Below are 21,500 nucleotides of genomic sequence, written 5' to 3' on the forward strand. Positions count from 1 at the left end.
GGTGCTTCGAAACAAGCAGAATGTTGGGATCCTTCAAAGGACTCATTTCCTTGGTGCTTTCTTTGTTTAAGGGAAAGCATGATACACGATGGGGAATTGCAGGAGTAGGGAGGGTTTTGCCTCCCCCGCCCACGTTGTGCAGACATTATCTGCTGTAAAACTGTCACTGAAGGATGGAGAACTGGCTCTTGGCTGTGGTGGCCTTCAGATAATGTCACTGCTGAGTGATGACCCAGGATTTGTTGGCACTGAGCAAACATCTCTAGGGCCCTGCTGCCAGAATCCTTAGCTGAGCCCGGCTGGTGCTCCTGCCTGGGATGCTGGTGTCCAGGGGCTCCATGGTAAGAGCTCTAGGCTTTTTTTCCCCAAGCATTAATGTCCCTCTGAATCACCAAAGGTTTTGTAGAAATACAGAGAATGATTCAGTAGGTCTGGGGTGGGCCTGAGAGTCTGTGTTTCTGACAAGTTCCCATGATGCCACTGGCCCCCAAACTGCATTTTGAATGCAGGCGCTGGCTTCCTGGGTCCCACCAGGTGGTTTGACTACATAGAACACAAGAGGGCTAGGACTTGGCTATACCCTGTGCTGCCCTGGGCGGGGAAGGCCGGGGAGCCCTTCAGATGTTCTTGAACATTCTAGGGTCTGTGGTTATGAAAGGGGTCAGTGTTGTCGTGGACGACCCTTTATTTGGGTTTGGTGTATGGCGTTGCTTCTTTCGTCCCATTAGGCTTGCCTTTCTGATGATGCTCAGGTAAGAAGGCCAGTGGGGAAACTGAGTGTGCAGACCTCGAGCTCCTCAGCGGGCACCTCAATGGGGAGGAAAGCGAGCTCGATGTTCGAGGCCACTGAGCAGCCTCTGAGTGAATGACGGGGAGTTGATGAATTGATTGGGTCGTGTCCACTTGGGCTCCCCACCTCTCTGGCGTGGTCAGCTAATCCTCTCCTGCTCATCTGGTTTCAGAGGTCCCTGGATGAGAAGGAGCTGACAGCGGCCGAGTCCCACCTTCTCTGCGTGCTGGGGAGCAGGGCTGCGTCGCCCAGGTGGCCCAATGCCGAAGAACAGCAAGGTGACCCAGCGCGAGCACAGTAGTGAGCATGTCACGGAGTCGGTGGCCGACCTGCTGGCCCTTGAGGAGCCTGTGGACTATAAACAGAGCATCCTGAATGTGGCCGGAGAAGCAGCCGGCAAGCAGAAGGTGGCGGATGTGGAGGACCGGCCGGCCTGGAACAGCAAGCTGCAGTACATCTTGGCCCAGATCGGCTTCTCTGTGGGCCTTGGCAACATCTGGAGGTTCCCCTACCTGTGCCAGAAAAATGGAGGAGGTAAGAGGCAGCCCTGCTTGCCCTGGGGGTGCCCTGCAAATGGGCCGGGCTGAGGGGTGAAAAGAAACACCTCTTTGTGAGGCAGAACCAGAGCCCTCATAGGTTGGAGCTCAGAACTCGAGTGAGACTCCCCAGGAAGAGCTAATGGCTAACAGCTCTCAAGAGGCTGCAGGCATGATGATAAGAATGTGGGCTTGGCCCTAGACACCCTGGGTTCAAATCCCAGTGCAAGTTGTTCAAGTCAGCTTGGGTTCAAATCCCAGGGACCCTGTGCAAGTTGCTTAATTTCTCTGTGCCTTGCTGTTCTGTGTTTGTAAAATGGGAATAATAGTAGTTCCTGCCTTCCAGGATAGTTGCGAGGATTAAATGAGCTTTACATGTAGAATGCTTACCGCTGTATCCGACACAGTAACTCTTGGCCATTGTTACTAAATGCGTATTACTCCTGGGCACTGTTGTGAGCACTTCCTGGATATTAGGCTGAAATACATGAGACTGCTGATATGTGAGTGTCTTGGAACAGCCAAAGCACCAATTTCATATGGTTCAACCATCATATCCTCCCAAAAAGCCTATGTGAGGAAGAGCTATTCTCATCCTCACTTTAGAAACTGCAAAACAGGCACAGAGAGGTTAGATCACTTGCTCAAGTCACACAGCTAGTGATAAAGTCAGGATTGAAACCTGGACAGCTTGGCCCCAGAGCCTGAGCACTTAATCACTATACCCGCAGCCTCCCAGGTAGGAAGGGTCTTCACGCTGCCCCCTGGGTTTCAGTCCCCCCAGAGGATCCTGCCCGTGGCATCAAACCCCTTCTACTCAATACTTCTAGCTCCCAGGGAGGGTAGAAGCCCACAGGCCTTATCCCCCAGCACCTGAATGCAGGCTAGAAAGTTCCAAAGGCAACTTGCTTTGAAACGGGGGGGAAACTAACCAAAAATAAGCAAGGCAAAACCCAATGGACTGAAAACAATGACGCTTCCAAGCTCAGACCTCTGGTCCTGGGAAAGTGATTTGAGTCAGAAGAGAGCTTTCATGCCCCTGAGTCCCTGTGCCCTGGGACTGCCACACTCCAGCCTGAAGGTGTGGCTGCCGCTTTGCAGGCATTTTAACCCTGCTGCCTCCCTCGCTGCCCCGTGGGACTCTCCTCCCAGTGATGGAGCCCTATTCAGGGACCCTCCTTCCTCTCTGGGACACCCTCCCTGGTCCAGAAAGCAGAGTCTGGCTGGAGGCTTCCCCTCCTTTGCAGTTTCTAGTCAAGGGCAGGGAGTGAGAATGCCCGCCTGACTTAGGCCAGAAACTTCCATCTTGCCACCAGGGCACAGTCTATTCCCCCTATGCTCTCTTTGCTTTGAAGGATCTTTTTTTTCTCCCCCAATAAATAATTGCCAATCAGAGCTTTCAGTCTGTATGGCATGGCCAGGCCCAGGTCGCTGAGTTGATATAAGACCAGCCCAAAGCAAAGATACAAATGGAAGTGTGTGGTTCCCTTAAGTGCCGTGAGATGTTAAGAGCTCAGAGTACCCGAAACCACTTTGGAGGACACGTTACATTTGGGGACTCCGGCTGGCAACCTGCAACCTTGTCCTTTGTGGCCGAGATAATCAGTCTGCCTGAGCACTGATGCTGAATCACAGAGTCCTTCTCCCCACTACACATTCTGCCCGTGCCGCCGCTCCCCCGGGCAGCGTTCTTGCCAAAGTCTGTTAGTTTCCAGTGTCACCAGACAGTTGCCACGGCACCAGACATCACGAACAACCCCTGGAAGAAAAGCGTTGTCGGGTCTCAGGACTCTGAGCTCCCCATCCCATGTTCCTACCTTCATTTTCCCATCCTTTCTGACTCCTGGAATCCCTCTTTATCTCTACCTTTAACTCTCCAGTATTTTACCGTTTTTATAGTAAGTTGTCTTAAATGTATTTTGGAAGGAGGCAAATTATCACAGGAAGGAGATGATTGGTCTGAGAGTCAAAACTCTGGCTTTGAACCCTGGGTGATCCAGTCAAAATTACTTAATTTTGGATGGAAACTCTGGAACTCTGCCTAGCTCTGCCAGATGTTGACAGTTTATTCTGTATCCTCTCAGTTTCCTTTTTTTTTCTCTTTATTTTTATGAGAAGGAGGCAAATGGTCATCAGGTGCTTACTATGGGTAAGTCACTCATTTAATCCTCACAGCAGCCCTGTGCAGTAGGTATACAGTTGAAGCATATGAAATGGCCATTTTCATAAGTCAAAAATGATCAAATATCAGCAATTTCATATGGTTCTACTTAATATTTTCATCCTCTTTACATAGATGGCAGAACAGTGGCACAGAGAGATCAAGCAATTTGCCCAAAGTCACACAGCTAGTAAGTGGCAGAGCCAAGATTCAGGCCCAGGAGGTCTGGCTCCATGGTCTGGATCTTAACCCCTACTCAGTGTGCATCTCAACAGGTTGAGATCGAGATGGTCTTTCAAGGCCCAGGAATAACCTTGGGGTTTGCAAGAAGCGAGACATGTATAGACATGTCACACAGCCTCCCGGGTTTTGTATTTCACCCGCAAGTCCTCAGGTCGGGCAAGATGTGCAGGGAGATGTGTCCCTGTCCTTTCCTGCAGATCACTTCTCTCCTCTTCTGCATCCCTGAGCCAGAGACCAAGAGACAGAACTAGGTTAAAAGACAGAGCCAGGGGTCCTTCAGGCCCTCCTCCTTTTAGGATCGTGATACAGCAGGTTGTTAGTGACAAGTGGAATTTATGTGTGCACGTGACCCTGTGCACCTGTGTGTTTAATGTATTAGATGCTGTTATATGAGGTGTGGGAGGTGGCTCACCTGGAAGCCTCTCCTGATTAGCTCCATGGGACTCACACCCCTCCCTCAGGACACACGTGCTCAGCTGGCCGTGTGTGCATGCACTGACATGGCTCGTGTGAACCTGAAGGTCCCGCAGCTCTCTTGGGATAGCGTCTGTGCCTTCTGTTGCCCTGATATCCCCACTGCACGCACCTGGTACAGAGTAGCTAACAGCTGACTGTTGCCAAGTGCCGGCTCGTGCGCCCCAGAGATGCCAGACCCCCTGGACTCATTGGCAGTTTGGGCACATGTTGGGGCGACAGGTGTCCACAGAATACGTCAGGAGGTGGCTGTGTCTGTCTCTGAGTCTAGCCTCGTGAGTGGGAGGCATTGCCATACATCTGGATCCTCCTTTAGTGTTTCGGGTCAGGGGAGCCAAGGGCTAGAAGGAGGTCTGGGCGGCCAGCGTGTGGTAGGTCGCACGTGTGAGCCAGACCGTTCCCGGAGGAGCACAGGGACTGGTGACGGTTTGAGGATGATTGGAGATGTGGCCAATGCTATGGGACCTGGCTATGGGACCTGGCTGCCCTCCCTTACCCTGCTGCTGTGCTCCAGACACCCTCCGACATCCCTCCCTCCTCCCCAGGTGCCTACCTGGTGCCCTACCTGGTGCTGCTGATCATCATTGGGATCCCGCTCTTCTTCCTGGAGCTGGCTGTGGGCCAGAGGATCCGCCGCGGCAGCATCGGCGTGTGGCACTATGTGTGTCCCCGCCTGGGCGGCATCGGCTTCTCCAGCTGCATAGTGAGTCGGGGGCTGGTGGCGGGCACTAGCCAGGAGGCAGAGGGGCTGCTCCTGGGCACAGGGTTTACAGACCAGAGTCCTGGGCGGGGGTGAGGGCAGGGAGGGAGACTCTCATCATGAGAATTGCATCCAGCTGGTGTCTCAGGGCCACATATTTCCTAAACCGAAAGTTGGCACCACTCTCTGATGGTCTAATATTTGGGATTGTTCTGAAGGAGGGAAGGCCTGGGACATCTCCGCCAGAGTTCTCTGGGGACATGTGGACCATCTCAGATTCCCCTTTCCGCCTACCAGCCCATCAGCTCTCTGTGAGGGAGGCCCGTCCTTTTTCCTGGGTTAAAGAGTATTTTATTTGGGTAAGTGGGTGGCACGAGAAAAGGCAGCCCTGGGGTATGGCGTCTCCTTGCCAGTTTGCTGTGGCATGAGCAGACCGGAGAAGGACTCAGGAGCCTGGGGCTGACCCACGAGGGGTGAGGCTTTGGAACAGTGGGAGACGGGGAGACCCCACTGGCCTGGATGGGGAACTCCATGAGAGCTCCAGGCTGATCCACGGGGCAGCAGACGAGGCCCTGCTTAGCTCTCTAGGTGAGGAAACTGAGCCTCCCTTAAGGGCAAAGCCCGCAGGTGCCCATGCTCACACCTGAGATAAAAACTGGAATCCGCTTCTGGAAGGGACTGAGGATCTGTCAGCCCCGGTAGCAGGGCCAGTCCAAACCTGCCTCACTCAGCGCCTGGGAGAGATCACCTCTACACAGGTTGACATGGCTGAATACAGCAACCTCTGCTGGGGCTGGCCGGGGTGTCTACGCTTGAGTGTGAGTGGTCTGCCCCTTGGACTAAAAACATCCAAGTAAAGATAGTGGGTGTCTCTCCTTCTGTATTCCACATAAGGTGTGCTGTAGGAGTGTCTGCTTGTGCATACCCGGGCTTAGGTGAAATTAATAAAGCAAGGGGCTCTCAGCTCTCACACTGCCCAGCAGTGTCATTGATGCATCATATAGTCGGGCCCCTGGAGATAGAAGGGATCTCTTGACATCCAAAGATCTCTGCATGTAAAAACATTGCTTTCAAAGAAAGCCCTTGAACCCTCAGCCAGAATCCATGTGCTCCTGTTTTAAATACAGTTCTACCAAGGTTGGTTATCGTGTTTCCAAGGACGAGAAGTGATGTCTTTCTAGAGGCAGACTGCTGACAGTACCAAAGAGAAAGTAGCATCCCGAGAGAAGGAAAGACATGGGAAGCCAATAAGAAGCATTTACAAAACCTCAAAAAGCACAGCAGTCTGGGGCCATTTACTGTAGTGGCAGTAGCTGTACATGCCTCCATAGCCGTGGAGGGCAGCTCTGGAATTGTAATCCTGGGTCATCAGGAAATGATGGGGAAGCGCTTCAAGCATCTTAGAAGAATTTCAAACTGGAGAGGATTAACATTTTAAGAGTTTACTGCTTAAAGGAGAGAACTTTAATATCTGAAACATTCCTCTGTGGATTTCCCAAATAGCAGATGAGTGGAGGATTAGGAACAGGCCCTCAGCTGCCACTGTCCCATCATCCCATCCCTTCTCCTCCTCCTCCAAGGCTGTGCGCGGGGAGGGGGTGGGGGTGGAGTTGCCTGTAGCCTCTGTGACCCCCATGGACCCCCATCTGCAGGTCTGCCTCTTCGTTGGGCTGTACTATAATGTGATCATCGGGTGGAGCATCTTCTATTTCTTCAAGTCTTTCCAGTACCCGCTGCCCTGGAGTGAGTGCCCTGTCGCCAGGAATGGGACCGCGGCAGGCAAGTATGGTTCTTCTGAGGAACCCACCTGGGGATTCCAGCCAGCTCTGTCCCAGGAAGGAGTCGAAGGAGCCTAAGAGGCTAAGGCACAGATTTGGGATTTCATTGACTTGCTGTGCCACCTTGGATAAGCCACCTACCCTCTCTGATCCTCATATCCCCTTCTGATGATCTCTTGCCGGCCTATCCCACAGAGTTCTTACAGGGATTGAATGAAATAGTGAGCATAGGTATAACTCCAGAGATTGTGACTTTCGTTTAGTTATTATTAACTACCCTATGTTACTCTAATACCATCCTATCTGGAAACAACCTTAATTTGCATGCCAGTCCCCTAAAGGGCTGGCTGACTTATCCCACCCACAGATGGGTAAACTGAGGCCCAGAAACAACTTTCCCATGGTCACACCACTGATTTAACCAGGGATCAAGGATGAGAATGCAGGTCTCCAGCTCCTTGCTCAGAACTGTTCCCAAGGAACTTGAGGCCAGTTCTGCCTAATCCTTCCTGCCCTCCATGGATGGATGTGGGCAGGGGTATGCCATGAGTGGGAATTCGGTCAGATCAGTATATCCTGAAGCCTCCCAGGCCCCTTGAGAGCCCAGGAGTCCTCAGGGTCTGCCAGATCCTGGCTAACCCAGAACGATATCATTCTTCCCTGCTGCCCATGCTCAGCTGCCCTGGGTGAGGGTCAAGTGGAGGAGGTGGTCCCACAGGCCCCTCCACCGAGGCCCTGTGGCCTTTGCTGCCGTTTCAGTGGTGGAGCCAGAGTGTGAGAAGAGCTCGGCCACTACCTACTTCTGGTACCGAGAGGCATTGGACATCTCCAACTCCATCTCAGAGAGCGGGGGCCTCAACTGGAAGATGACCCTGTGCCTCCTCGTGGCCTGGAGCATCGTGGGCATGGCCGTCGTCAAGGGCATCCAGTCCTCGGGGAAGGTGAGCGGTTGCGGGGGGTACCCACACTTACACGGGGGAGGGGGTGCCGCAGAAAAGTGTGGAAGGCAGGGGTGGAGAACTCTGGGTCGCCCCTGCAGGGTTCTTTGGGTGGGCTTGGCCTCTGGATGGCTCAGGATGAGGACATAGGCCTCTGAGGAGGTGATGGGAGCATCATAGCCACAGTACTGTTCCCTGTGGACAGCCCGCCAGGGATGGGCTTGTGGAAAATCACTGCCTTGACCCCAGCTGCCTCCGTGCTCACATAACTCCGGGTTGTTCCCACAGACTTTAAAGAGAAGGAAAACCAGGAGTACTGAGCTAGGACATTCGGCTAGACCCTAGCCCCTCAGGTTCCCTAGCAAGAGCCCTAGAAGAGCCTGCTCAGCAATTTTTGGTGAAAACCAACAGCTCAATGTATCTACAACTAATGAGCTCTGTGAACGGGTGGGTGCTGTGAGTGAAGGGGGCTTTGGGGGCCTCTGAGGGTGCAGACCAGCCAAGCCCCACACACACCATCTCCCAGTAGGTCAGATTCCCTTCAAATAAGGGTACTTTCTTCTTTGTCATGTGTACCAGTATTCGTGGACTGCCAGGGCTGGAAAAGATATTAGAGATCCTATAGCCCAATCCACCCATTTTACAGATGAAGAAACTGAGGTTCCAGAGGCGGGGGGAAATATCTCACCTGAGATCAGGCAGCCAGTCAGCCCCAGGGCTGGAACTAGAATCTTGGCTGTCTGTCTGTCTGAGGCTCCAGGCTCTTTGGTGGATTTGATGAGCAGGGAAGCTAAGCCCTGGAGAGGTGGCGTGGTCTCAGCCACCACTTCTTCTGTCTTCAAAGGCCAAAATAGTAGCTGGCACTTCGTGGCACCGATCAGGCACTGCCACATGTGTGAGCGCATTTGGACCACAACAATCTTAGGAGTTATTTTACCCACTTTATATATGAGGAAATGGAGGCACCCCGAAGTTAAATAAATAGCTCGAGGTCATGTGGCTGGAAAATGGTAGTCAGGATCAGAACTCAGGTGGTCTAGCTCTGGACTTGCGTGCTTTTAACCTTTACACCATCCTCCCTGAGCAGCCTTCTTGGTTCGTTTCAGTGCAGCAAACTTTTTGTAAGCATCTCCTTTGTGGGAGGCTCTGTGCCAGGCCCACGGAGATATAGAAATGTTCAAGAAATGCATGTGCTAGAAAGTAGCATTTAATTTATAATCACAAGAGGCAGGACCTTCTTCTGATGCTTTTGCTTGGGAGCCGTGCCTATAACCTCCTGGATGCCTTCTGTCAAAGGAGCTCTAAGGACAGGGGAGATCCTTAGGGGGTCCACTGGAGTCAGGGACAGAAAAGCAGGCATGAGGTATGAGAAAATGAAGAGGGGAGAGAAAAGGGCTCCTCGCCCCCTTGGGGGCCCTTGGGGACGCGGAGGCTGCGAGCCCAGCCCCACCAGCCCTTGAAAGGAGAAAACAAGCCTCAGGCACAGCCATGCTGACTCCAGCTTGTCTGTGTGGCTGCTTCTGCCTTGGCTCGATGCCAGACGTGCAGTAAGTTTGGCCCCGTGCCCAGGGGTCCCGGGGCTCTGCTTTCTGCTGCCATCAGAGGAGGCGCGTGTACCCCAGCTGCGAGCAGGGAGGCGGATGCCAGCTGCAGGAGGGGCTCTGGCCCACAGTGGGTCCCTGTCCTCTCTGCAGGTGATGTATTTCAGCTCCCTCTTTCCCTACGTGGTGCTGGCCTGCTTCCTGGTCCGGGGGCTGCTGCTGCGGGGGGCCGTCGATGGCATCCTGCACATGTTCACTCCCAAGGTAAGGGTCTCGGGCTCCCCAGGAACACGGACAGCTCTTCTGGGCCTCGTCTGCTTCACGCAGTTTAACACTGCCTGAGGACGTGCTGTGTGGCGGGCCCTGTGGTGGGCGCTGGAGGGAGGCACCAGGGAAGCGGGCGTGGGCCCTGCCCGTGTGGTTCCAGGGAGAGGGACAGGGCAGGGACACCACATCAGTATGGGTGAAATCAGAAGAAGCTTCAGGGAGGAGATGATATCTGAAACGAGCCTCAGGGAGCAGATAGGATTTCAGTGGGCGGCAGTAGGACATTGCAGTCAAAGGAACTGTATGAGCAACAGTGTGGAAAAGCACTGGGCTTGCTTGGGGCCGTGGTGTGAAGTCAGTTTTGGCTCGGGTGTGGGGGGCAGGGCACGATTTCATTGAGTGGATCTGTGACAGCAGGAACCAAGGAGATGCCTAAGAGAAGAAAGCTCCCTGGGAATCCCAACTTGTACCCCAATCAGGGGAATGAGGTTACTATCTTATTAAAGATAAAAGACCACGTGGATTGAGATTTTTACCCTTACCAAAGCTATCCACGGGCTTCCCTGCTGGCACAGTGGTTGAGGGTCCGCCTGCCAATGCAGGGGACACGGGTTCGTGCCCCGGTCCAGGAAGATCCCACATGCCGCGGAGTGGCTGGGCCCGTGAGCCATGGCTGCTGGGCCTGCGCGTCTGGAGCCTGTGCTCCGCAATGGGAGGGGCCACGGCAGTGAGAGGCCCGCGTACCACACACACACACACACACACAAAAACACCTATTCACATGTCTCATTAGATCCTCCCAGTAGCCCAGTGAGGGATGAGCAGGACCATGGTGCACGGTGTCCTGAAGGTGGACACCTATACTCCTTAGGAAAATGGAAACAGCCAGTTTCCTAAGCATGGTCTCTGCCCACCAGGTGGCCCTGCCTCTCTGTTGCCCTCCAGACCACTGGGCACAGCTGGCATGAGCCAGTCCACTGAGGAATAAGAGAATTTCAGATGCAGAAACGGCATGCCCTTCAATGTAACCCTAAGCAAAGTACATTAGTCGCCCCAGCAGGCAGGCTGGGAAGTCCACCTCCAAATGCCAGCAGATCAGTAAGCAGCATCGGGGGCCTGGTGAGGCTCCAGTCCACAGGCACAGGGTCAGAACCCTGCCGGGCCAGCTTAAGGCCCTCAACACTGTCCCTCAGTAGTGCCATCTCACTCACGTGTGCGCACACACACACACCCATACACACATACACACACGCATTAATGCTTACACAGAAAGTTCATACAAATGGCACAGGGAGAAGAATCCAGATCTAGTGGGGTTTGAAATCCCCCTTCCCTCCCAAATGCCCTGCTCTGCAGCTGCAAACAGCCCCTGATGTTTGGGGCTGGGGGAGGTGGGTAGCAACGGGCAGGGCACAGACCCCTCCATATCCACTGGACAGAGCATAATGGGCCCTCAGCGTTCTTGGATGTAACATCCGAGGTTTCTACGTGAACAAGCATGGAGGTCCGCTCTATGGAGCACTTAGTGAATCTCCCGAGGCATGAGTGTGACTACCGAGCCACTTGGCTGGGGTAGGGTTGTTGTGAACATGTGATGTCTGACAAAGAAGAGAAAAATGCAAACCTGGTTTCTTTGGGGGAAAACAGCCGTGAGACGAAAGCCGATGGTTTTTATGAATGAATTCAAGTGTATTTCTAGAACCGTGATCAGTCTAATGTGTTCACTTGAGTCTTTCCGTTATACTTTATTGAGCTTTATGAGAAAATTATATACTCTGGAGATGTTAATAAACATGGAGATTCACACAGGTCTCCAAACGGTCCCCTGGGGGGTGCTAAGAGAGCCTGGTACTTAACTCAGAAGCCAGTGGAACCGATTCATAAGATCAGTTGCCAGTCCCAGCACACACAATACTGCTCCCCTTCTGATTCAGACACTCTTTAAAACATTTTTTTAAGTGAAACACCTCAGACATATAAACACACATATAATAATATAATAAACATTCTTAAGAAATAAGATATTACAGGTGTCATAAAAGTGCCCGTGTAGCCAGCCCTCATCCCATTCTCTTCCATTCCCTAAAATAACCACTATCTTGAATTTGGGGTTTAACCTGCTAATACATTTTTTAAATTTTGTAATACATATATGTGTATACTTAAACAAGATATAGCATTATGTGCGTACTTTTAATCTTTTTTGTATCATATGCAACCTTCTGCAACTTGCTTTTATTTTTGCTAATCACTCTTTTTTGAGATTTTAGCTATATTGATACATGGAGGTCTAGTGCATCCATTTTCATGGCTGTATTGTATTCCACTGTGGCACTAAACTAAAATTTATTTATTCATTCTCTAGTTGATGGTCATTTAAGTTGTGTCCAGTTCTCACCATTGCTAATAAACATTATGACACAGGTCTTCATGTGCACACGTTTCTCTCGGGCTTATATGTTTTGGAGTGGAATTGCCATCTTAAAGGGTATTATACGTGTCTTCAGTTTTACTAGGTGTTGGCCGAGTTGCTCTCTAAAGTGGTTGCATCTATCGATATTAACACTCCCACCAGTTGTATATGAGAGTCCCAGTTGCTCCACATGTATTACACTGCAATTTTTGCCAATCAGGTGGATGCAAAAAGGTTGATGTACACTTTGAATAACAGGGGCACTCCTTTCCCAAAGCTTTTCCTGGATGTTCAGGAAACAGTGTGGTTCCACTTTAGCATTTGCAGGGGCCCCGAGTCTTCATGAGGTGAAACTTAAATCAAATTCAGAAGGCCCTAGAGGAGCCAGGTCACCAAGAACCAGCAGGTGTGGTCCCTGGTTCATCTAGCTCTTGTGACCTTCAGGTATGGATAGAGCCTATGGGGCCCATCTTGAGACCTTGTCCACGGAGCAGTGCCATGGGGCAGCTCCTGCCCTTGACCCTGGAGGGAAGTATTGAGCAGGGAAGGGGAGGCTTGAGGGCTTCAGAGGCCAAATCCCTCCATCAGGGATCTCCTTCACAGCCTGTGTCACCATTTGTTTTAGGCAGGTGAGGCCCAGTAGTGATGGCTGGGGTGAAGTTCCTGTTTACAAATCCTTCCAAGTCATCTGCGAAAAGTGTGGACCTACTCTCAGACACAAATGTCTGACTGTCCATACATGGCAGGCTACTGTTGCAGAGCTGGGACTGTTTCAGCATGGGCTTGGTGAGATATGAGGAACCCGAGAGCCATTTCAAGTCCTGGCTCTAGTATAGTTCTGTAGAGTGCCAGGGTCACGGCACACAGCTGCCCAGCCTGTGTACTGCTCCATTCATATTGACCACAATGTAAATGACATCACCAGGGGTCATGCCATTTGGCAGCCATGGGACAGTCCAAGCAGATTTTTGGCCAGGGCATCTCAGAATCCACCTGAAAGAAGCATAGGCCCTCCGTGGGTATGCTGAATAACCAGGAAGATGCCCCCTGCTATAAAGTCTTCCAACATCAGAAATAATCCAAGCTACAGGACCTGGGCTCTCAGTCCATGCCTTCAAGCAGTTATTAAGTGTGATGAATGCAGTGTGGCCAGGATACCATGATGACCCACTAGCACTTTTTTTTTTTTTTTTTTTTTTGTGGTACGCAGGCCTCACACTGTCTTGGCCTCTCCCGTTGCGGAGCACAGGCTCCGGACGCGCAGGCTCAGCGGCCATGGCTCACGGGCCCAGCCGCTCCGCAGCATGTGGGATCCTCCCGGACCGGGGCATGAACCCGCGTCCCCTGCATCGGCAGGCGGACTCTCAACCACTGCGCCACCAGGGAAGCCCCCACTAGCACTTCTGATGGGGACGGTAGCTCATGTTAATGTCTAACGAACTTCTTGAATTCCTTGGGCTACTTCTTTCTGGGTTATTCTTTCCATCCAGTTAAAAACCCGAGTCACTGTGGGGTACCATACAACTAACCATGTGATTTGCTCAATATAAAATGGATTATGGTAGATTTTGTAACCACTAAAACTTCCAGGGAATATTTATCAAAATTACAACCGTTCACGTCCCTTGGCCCAGCAATTCCTCTTCTAGGTATTTGTCCTACAGATGTACTCACCCACAAACAGAATGATCTGCACATAATATTGGTCATTGCAGCATTTGTTTTAGTAGCAAAAGAGTGATAGCAACCTGGATGACCATCATTTATTTATTTCTTCATTCAATAAAGGTTCATTGAATTCCTGTTATGTTCTGGCACTGTTGTGGGTTCTGGGATCCAGCAGTGAACAAACTTCCTGGCCCTGTTGGAGCTTATATTTTAGGAAAAGGAGACAGATAACGTAAGACAAAGGAGTTGTTGGATGGCGTTGCTAAGGAGAGAAGTAAAGCAGAGAAAGAAGGATTCGGGGCACTGCGGAGAGTGTTGCTTAGCTAGTGTGCTCAAGGAAGGCCTCCCCGAGAAAGTGATATTTGAGTGAAGACTCGATGGAGGTGAGGGGGCAGGCCATGTGGATATTTGGAAGTAGCACATCCCATTCTAAACAGAACAATAAATTAAGAGCCCTTAAGTTCGTACGTGTCTGTCATTCTCAAAGAGGCTGTTGTGGCTGGAGTGGGAGGGGAGAAAGATAGGACCTGCGGCCATGGGGCCAATGGGAAACCAGACCAGGAGGGTCCTGTAGGCCAGGTAAGGACTCTGGTGTTTCCTTGGGGTGAAATGGGGGCCACTGGACAGTTGTGAGCAGAGGAGTGACGTGATCTGACTTCCGTCTTCTGAGGACCACTCTGGTTGCCATTGGGAATCTGAGGGAGCAAGGGTAGACTAGGGAGAAGCCTCCATCCAGGTGCTAGAATTCATCTAGGTGGGAGGTGACTGGCTGGAGCCCAGGAAGTGATGAGAAGTGGTCAGATTGAGGCTATATTCAGAAAGCAGAGTCAACAGGATTTGCTGCTGGATTGGATGTGAGATGTGAGAGAGAGCGTGACAAGGGTGAATGCAAGGCCTTTTGCCTGAGCAACCAAGAGGATGTGGTCGGGGGGAACAGGTTTGGTGAGGAACACCGAGGGTACCGTTTTGAACATGGCGGGTCTAAAACGTCTAAGAGATATCCAAGTGGAGAAGCTGAGTAGGTGGTTGGATAGATGAGTCTGGAGGTGGCATGGAAGTATAAATTTGGGAGTCTGAGAATTTAAAGTCGTGGACTGTTTACAGTCACATAGTGAACATAGAGAAGAGGACTAAACACTGAACACTGGGGTCCCAGTGTTTAGAGGTTGGGGGAGAGATCGCCAATGAGGGCAGAGGAGAAATGAGAGAGATAGAGAGGTCCATCCCAAAGGCCAAGTGGAGAAAGTGCTCTAAGAAGGAGAGAATGGTCAGCCAAGTCCAAAGCTGCTGAGAGGTCAGTGATGAGGACTGAGAAATGGCCAATGTGCTTACCAGCAGGGGGGTCACTGGCACCTCAGCAAGAGCTGTTTCGGTGGCACGCTGGGGACAAAGTCTAGTAACAGTGGGTTCAAAGGAAAATGGGAGGGGAGGAACTGGAGGCGAGCAATGAAGACCACTGATTTTCAGGAGTTTTGCTGTAAGGGGAGCAGAGGAACAGGAAATGGGGTGGTAACCAGAGAGGACCATGGGATCAAAGGTGTTATTTAAGAATTTTATACCATGATAAAAATAATCCATCATACATTGCTGGTGGGAATGTAAAATGGTGCAGCCGCTTTGGAACAGTCTCGCAGCTCCTCGAAAGGTTACACAGAGTTAGTGTATGACCCGGCAACTCCACTCCTAGGCGCACATCCAAGATAACTGAAAACATATGTTCAAAAACGTGTGCGCAAGCGTTCATAGCAGCATTGTTCATAAGAGCCGAAACTAGACACAACTCAAATGTCCATCCACTGATGAATGGAAAAGTAAAAGGTAGTATGTTCGTACGATGGAATATTAGCTGGCCATACAAAGGAATGAAGTACGCGCTACAATATGGATGAATTCATCCTTGAAGACATTGTGCTGAGAGAAAGAAACCAGTCACAAAAGACCACATATTGTGTGATTCTGTTTATATAAAGTGTCCAGAATAGGTGATTCTGTAAAGACAGAAAACAGGTTAGTGGTCGCTTGTGGGGAGGTTGGGGGAGAAATGGGGAGTAACTGTTAACGGTATGGGCTTTCGTTTTGGGGTGATGAAGATGTTCCAGAATTGATTGTGGGAACGTTATGTAACTCTGTGATATACTAAAAGCCATTGAACTGTACACTTTTAAAAAAAATCCAAAAAAGAGAGGGAAATTGATGCTATAGGAGAGGAGGGAAGCAAAGTCCTTGAATAAGCAGGAGAGATGGGACCCAGTGCCCAGGTGGAGGAGTTGGTCTTAGCTTGGAGCACACACGGTCCCCGTAGGAGCAGGAGGGATGGGCCAGCCTGTGGCACACATGCTGGCAGCTGAGAAGCGATGGCGAGGATAGTCTCACTGTGGGAGCTCTCTTCTCATTGGGTCATTTTTCGCTGTGAAGTAGGCAGCAAGGTCATCAGCTGAGAGTAGGGATGGTGGGGGAGGGGTTGGAGGCCTAAGGAGGGGTGAGTGTGAGGTAATTGTGACGAGATGGGGATGCATGCACACGGGGGTGGAGGGGACAGGAGCTGGAGGTCAGGGGTCGGGGGAGCAGGGAAGGCAGCCAGCGTGGTTCCAGTTCCACGGTGGACAGTTCTTCATATTTTACCATCTCTGAAGGCAGGCTGTTCTCACAATCGGTGAGACACTTAGAACAATCACATGTTTTCCAGCAGTCAGTGCTTACTCTGTGAGGCACCTTACGTATATTAACTCATTTAAACTCATGACAATTCTAGAAGTATTATTATTATCACCGTTTTCCACATGGGGAAACTGAAGCACAGAGAAGTTAAATAATTAGTTCAAGGTCGCATGTGTCCTGGGCCCAAGGTGTGCACTGTGTCCGGCTACACTTGCTGCTTGGGGGCAGGCCCAGAGTAGATGGGGGGTTGGTCATCCCCAGGGTCAGGAGCTTATCAAGCGATGACAATGGAGAGATGGCAGGGGAGATGAGTGTAAACGAGGAGTGACAAGAAGGATGGACGTTGACTAAGCCAGTGACGAAGGACAGTTAGGATACAAACAGGGTGAGGGGGAGTGAAATGGAGGTAGGCCAAAGGATTGGAGGTCCCAGCAGGGCTGAAGAGTTTTTAGAGTTTAGATACTAGAGGTGAGCTGGAAAGATGGGGTGCTTTGGAGTATGGGACCCTTAAAAACTGAGGTTTAATTGGAGCACAGCTAGTAGTCATGACAAAGGCCATGGCATGACCATAGGAGTGGGGGAGGACAAAGAGGACTGGAAGTGTTGTAGGAAAATGGGGCCTGAGAGGATGGTCATGGCCCAGGTCTTGGGTGAGTCCCTGGGATGGGCTGCCAAGGGAGGGTCCTTGACTTCACGCAGGAAAGAATTCAAGAGCAAGCCATCGTAAAGTGAAAGCAGGTTTACTGAGGTACACAATGGGTCTCAGGAGGCCCCGAGGGGTGAGGTGGGTAGTTTTTATGGGCTGGGTAATTTCATAGGCTAAGGTGTGGGAGGATTATTCCAACTATTTTGGGAAAGGGGTGGGGATTTCCAGGAACTGGGCCATCACCCACCTTTTGGCCTTTTATGCTTGGCCTGGGAACTGTCCTGGCGCCTGTGGGTGTGTCATGTAGCTAATCTATGACATGAATGTATCAGGCTCAGAGTCCACTGGAAGTCGAATCTTCCGCCATCTTGGGCCTAATCCGTTCTAACCAGTTTTTGTTGTATCCGCAACAGCTCTGTCATTCTTCTAAAGGTTGTGCCCTGCCCCCTTTGCTCCTGTCTCAGAAGGGAGGAAGAAGAGGGACCCAGAGGCAGGTTGTTGGAGGGGACATGGATGGAGATATTGAAATCACTTAGATGACAGCAGCAGTAGTGTTGGGAAGAGCGACAGTGTGTAGTGGAATGTGGGGAGTGGCCGGGAGGGCGGACAGCGCTTTGTCCGCTCAGGCCCAGTTCTCCTAAGTGTGCAAGAAAACAGCCTTCCCCCTGGGAGGCTGCAGGGTCCGCCTTGGCCTCAGGGCCCCTTGCTCAGCCCTTCCCTGCACATCAGCCTCCCCTGGGAGCTGTAAAGACCAGGAAAAACTACCAGTGCTCAGGCCCACCCTCGACTATTGGGAATCCAGCAATCGGACTCGTTAATCAGGATCGCTGGGTGTGGTGTCCAGATGGCAGTAGAGCGTCAGAGCTCCCCAGGTGATTCTAATGTGTAGCCAGGATGGAGAGCGGCTGAGTCACAGCAAGAAGGTGAAGAGAAGTGGATGCGCTGTAGTAATGGGGGATTGTGCTGATCACAGGGCCCAGTGGTAGGGTGCAGGCAGTTGTGGGCGGTGGCACAGAGACTTGGGTCAGAGCAGGGGACACACCCGGCCCTCCCGGGATGAAGGCCAGATGAAGGAGGACCCTGGAGTTGTGGACATCTTGCAGCAGCGGAGCTAAACTGGGCCCTCGGACCGAGGACCTGGCCTGGTGGTTCCTTGAGCCAACTGTGGGGACGAGGCTATGAGTGGGCAGGGGCGGGGGGGGCAGCTTACCAGGAGCCCCGGAACCCTGTGGGTTCCCAACTCAGCAGGATGAGGGAGTGTTAAGGCTGGGAGCGACATCTCTGGTGGACAGTAGGGAGAAACAGGGAGGAATACACACACACGTAGATACGCATGTGTGTGACCTGTGTGTGTGTGCATATATCTCTATTGCTCGTATACGCATAAAATATCACTGGAAGTGTGGGCAAGAGACTGGTACTGTGGTTACATCTAGGGAAGAGGAACTGAGTATCTGGAATACAGGGGTGAGAAAAAGGAGACCCTTTAATGCCTTTTGAGCTTTGAACCACGTAACCGCGTTACCTATAATCAGTAAGATGGAAGCCGCACCAGTTTTTCAGGGGCGGGGCCTGGCACAACCTGAGCCACGTGGGAGCTGCGGGCATCTTCTTTGCGGCCTCTGGGATCTAGACGAGCGAGTGGTCCTGCCCGGTGAGGACAGGCCGCAGGGTCAGGGGTGTGCGTTCACCCTCAGAGAGGAGAAATGGGGTCCCTGCGAAGGCCCAGGTGTACCGGTTAGTGGAGGAACTCCATGACCCCCGCAACTAGCGTAAGGCTTCTGAGCAGGGTGGTGAGGGCAGCCCAGCCTTGTTCCCAGAGGTGGGATCTGGAGCTGGACAGTCTGGCTCAGATCCCAGCTCATCACTCAGTCGTGGGAGGACAAGTTCCTTGTCCTCTTGGGGCCTCAGTTTCCTCAGCTGCAAGATGGGGTGAACCACGGCAGCTCCCTCACCGCACCGTCAGGAGAGCATATAGGACTGTCTCGGGGTGCAGGGAGTGCATGGTGAGCATTAGCTATTTTTCTTCTCTGTCATGAAGGTGACACTGCTCTTGGGCAGTGGGAACCAGGTGCCCCAGTGCCATCTGGTGTCTGCGGGCCCGTCTGTGCTGAGAAGCAAGGGCGACGTGCGCTCCTGTCATGCACCAGCCCGGTGTCAACAGAGGATGAACCCAAGGGCTCAGCAGCTGCTTGTCGATTCAAAAATCATCTTCGTGCTGCTGAGTCAAATGCCGTGGAACACCTTGCTCCCCGCGTGAGGGAGTGACTCAGCCGTGTGCCAAGGGAATGACAGGAAGCCGTTGCTCTGTTTCAGGGTGGGCACCCTGAGGCAGGTTTGAGCCTTGTTTTCAGTGGGGAAAGCCCGTTTCCCACCTCTCTTCTTGCGGTCACATCCTGATGTCCAGAAAGGACACTGGGTTTCCTGAGGTCTGGTCTTGGGTTCATCCTCTGTTCATCCAAGGTTCACGATCAGGACCTTGTTGAGATCAGGCACTATCATCCATGAAATCCTCAAAGAGCCCCTTTAAATTCAGGGAACACAGGCATTCAGTCCTGAAGGTGCCTGACTCTCTTTACCCCCAGATGTGCACTGGGCTTCCGGTCCTCTCCACCGGCAAGAGTGCCCCTCCACACTGCAGGCTGGAAGGGGGGATGCCCAGGGACCATTCACACGAAGGCCAAGCTTTGGCCCTCTCAGCTGCTTTCCTGGGGGCTTATTAATGTCAGCTTTGGATCCATCAACTTCAAAATAATCTAGAGGTGGGTGGGGGGAAGGGTGGGGATATAGAGGAAGCAAGGTTAGCCATGTGTTGATAATTGTTGAAGCTGGGTGATGGGTACATGGGGGTTCATAACACTGTCCTCTCCACTTTTGTACATTTTGTAATCAATGTTCTACAATTCTTAAAAATGGAAAAATAACAGCAATTAAATACCATCTTAACATACAAACAAGAAACAGTTTTTGTTTCCGTCCAAAATCATTGCATGTAAGACAGTCCTACCCTGTCCTCTGAGAAATCCCGCATGCTATAGGGTCAGCTCTGATGGCACAGTTTGGGATTATGGTGTCCTCCCTGAAGTGGCTGCCTCCATTTATGAAATTGGCCACCTCCATTTATGAAATGGGCCCTGATGGTGCCTGGGCCTAGGAATTTATCCACATCTTAGTTTTATGCTTAGGAAGTGGTGAAAATCCTAATGATGACATGTGTTTGAGTCTCATAAACGGCCCAGACCTTTTTGTAAAAACTTTGGTAATGACTGACATAGATCAAAAAGGAAATAATTACTTCAAAATGAGAGAGAGAGAGTGAAGAGAAGGAAAGGAGATGGAAAGGAAGCCAGCATTAAAGTAGACTTGTTTTAGAAAGTAGAAGTTTAAAGTCCTAAGGATCTTCCTGTCCAAGAAGACTGCATCTTAGCACAAAAAGGCTTATACAACTTCATAGCCCCTGATGTGGTCCTTCCTGATCAGCTCACCTCGAGGACACAGGTCAGCCTTTGTCTGTCTCTCTCTTGCCCCCTACTCTTTCCTTCTCTCCTACGTGCCAGGCACTGCTCACACAAAGATAAACAGGAGATGCGCTCCACCCCTAACAACTACCAAGTGTGGAAAGGAAGACAGACACATAAACCTGAAATGCGGGTATGGACAAGAACTGTGAGAGTCCAGGGACCACGAGTAGCTCTGCCAGAGGCGGTCAGGAAAAGCTACAAAGAGCAGGTGATATTTGTGCTGGGTTTTGAGAAATAAATAGGAGTTCACCAGAAAGTGAGTAGGTGGAAGGGAATTCCGGGCAGAGGGAACAGCCTGGGCAAAGGCCAGAAGTATAAGACCACGGTGCTTTTGAAGAGTGGTTAGGATGTTCAGAACACAGAATGGAAAAAGATTTGCCAGCAGGCAGCAGGGGAACCACGAAAGATGTTTCAACATGCAAACAACGTTGCCAGCGCTATGCCCGTTTCAACCGGCCCTTTCTTACAAAATCTTATGCTTCCTCCTAGTTGGAACTCTCCAAACTACCCAGAGCCCTCCCACTAGGTCCAGGTTTCTAGCCTGAGGTTCCAGCGGATTGGTAGGACTGTCATGACTGACATCCGTGAACTTCAGTGAGTACCAGCACGCCTTCCAGACATAAGTAATCTACCCATTTCTGGAACCTTCTGAGAGGATCATTTAAAAAAACACAAAAACCCACCCAGGAGAAGGGAGGTACAGAAGTCCTTTCCCAGTGGAACTATGATTATTTTGTTCTCCCTTTTAAAATAATCTCCAGATTTCCATTAGGAGCATGTATAGGTGCCTATTTCTTTTTTTTTTTTTTTTTTTTTTTTTTAATTTTGCGGTACGTGGGCCTCTCACTGTTGTGGATTCTCCCGTTGCGGAGCACAGGCTCCGGACGTGCAGGCTCAGCGGCCATGGCTCCCGGGCCCAGCTGCTCCGCGGCATGTGGGATCCTCCTGGACCGGGGCACGAACCCGCGTCCCCTGCATCGGCAGGCGGACTCCCAACCACTGCGCCACCAGGGAAGCCCCAGGTGCCTATTTCTTTATGCACAATGCCAAAATCCAAATAGCCCTGAAAAACAAGAAATTTTTTTTCTTTCTCCCAGAACTCATTTGGCAACAAAATGACCTGAACAGATGTGAGACTATTTATAGTGTTTATCGATTCGCTTGGT

The 21,500-nt window shown here is 51.3% G+C and overlaps 1 protein-coding gene across 2 annotated transcripts in view; it reads left to right on the plus strand.

The window, feature by feature from the left end:
- The window catches only part of SLC6A17 (solute carrier family 6 member 17), a 49,864-nt gene that overhangs the window by 16,824 nt on the left and 11,540 nt on the right, over positions 1-21,500 (plus strand). The window contains exons 2-6 of one of the 2 annotated variants that reach the window (XM_032645493.1): positions 965-1,324; positions 4,750-4,907; positions 6,557-6,683; positions 7,442-7,623; positions 9,315-9,425. In XM_032645493.1, coding sequence (XP_032501384.1) covers positions 1,051-1,324; positions 4,750-4,907; positions 6,557-6,683; positions 7,442-7,623; positions 9,315-9,425 — 852 coding nt within the window. In that variant the 5' untranslated portion in view covers positions 965-1,050. Of the gene's footprint in view, positions 1-964; positions 1,325-4,749; positions 4,908-6,556; positions 6,684-7,441; positions 7,624-9,314; positions 9,426-21,500 lie in introns of those variants that run through there. The other variant, XM_032645501.1, reaches the window with a different exon arrangement.

This window comes from Phocoena sinus, chromosome 1, assembly GCF_008692025.1.
Source record: "Phocoena sinus isolate mPhoSin1 chromosome 1, mPhoSin1.pri, whole genome shotgun sequence".
In the NCBI taxonomy this organism is placed as follows: Eukaryota; Metazoa; Chordata; class Mammalia; order Artiodactyla; family Phocoenidae; genus Phocoena; species Phocoena sinus.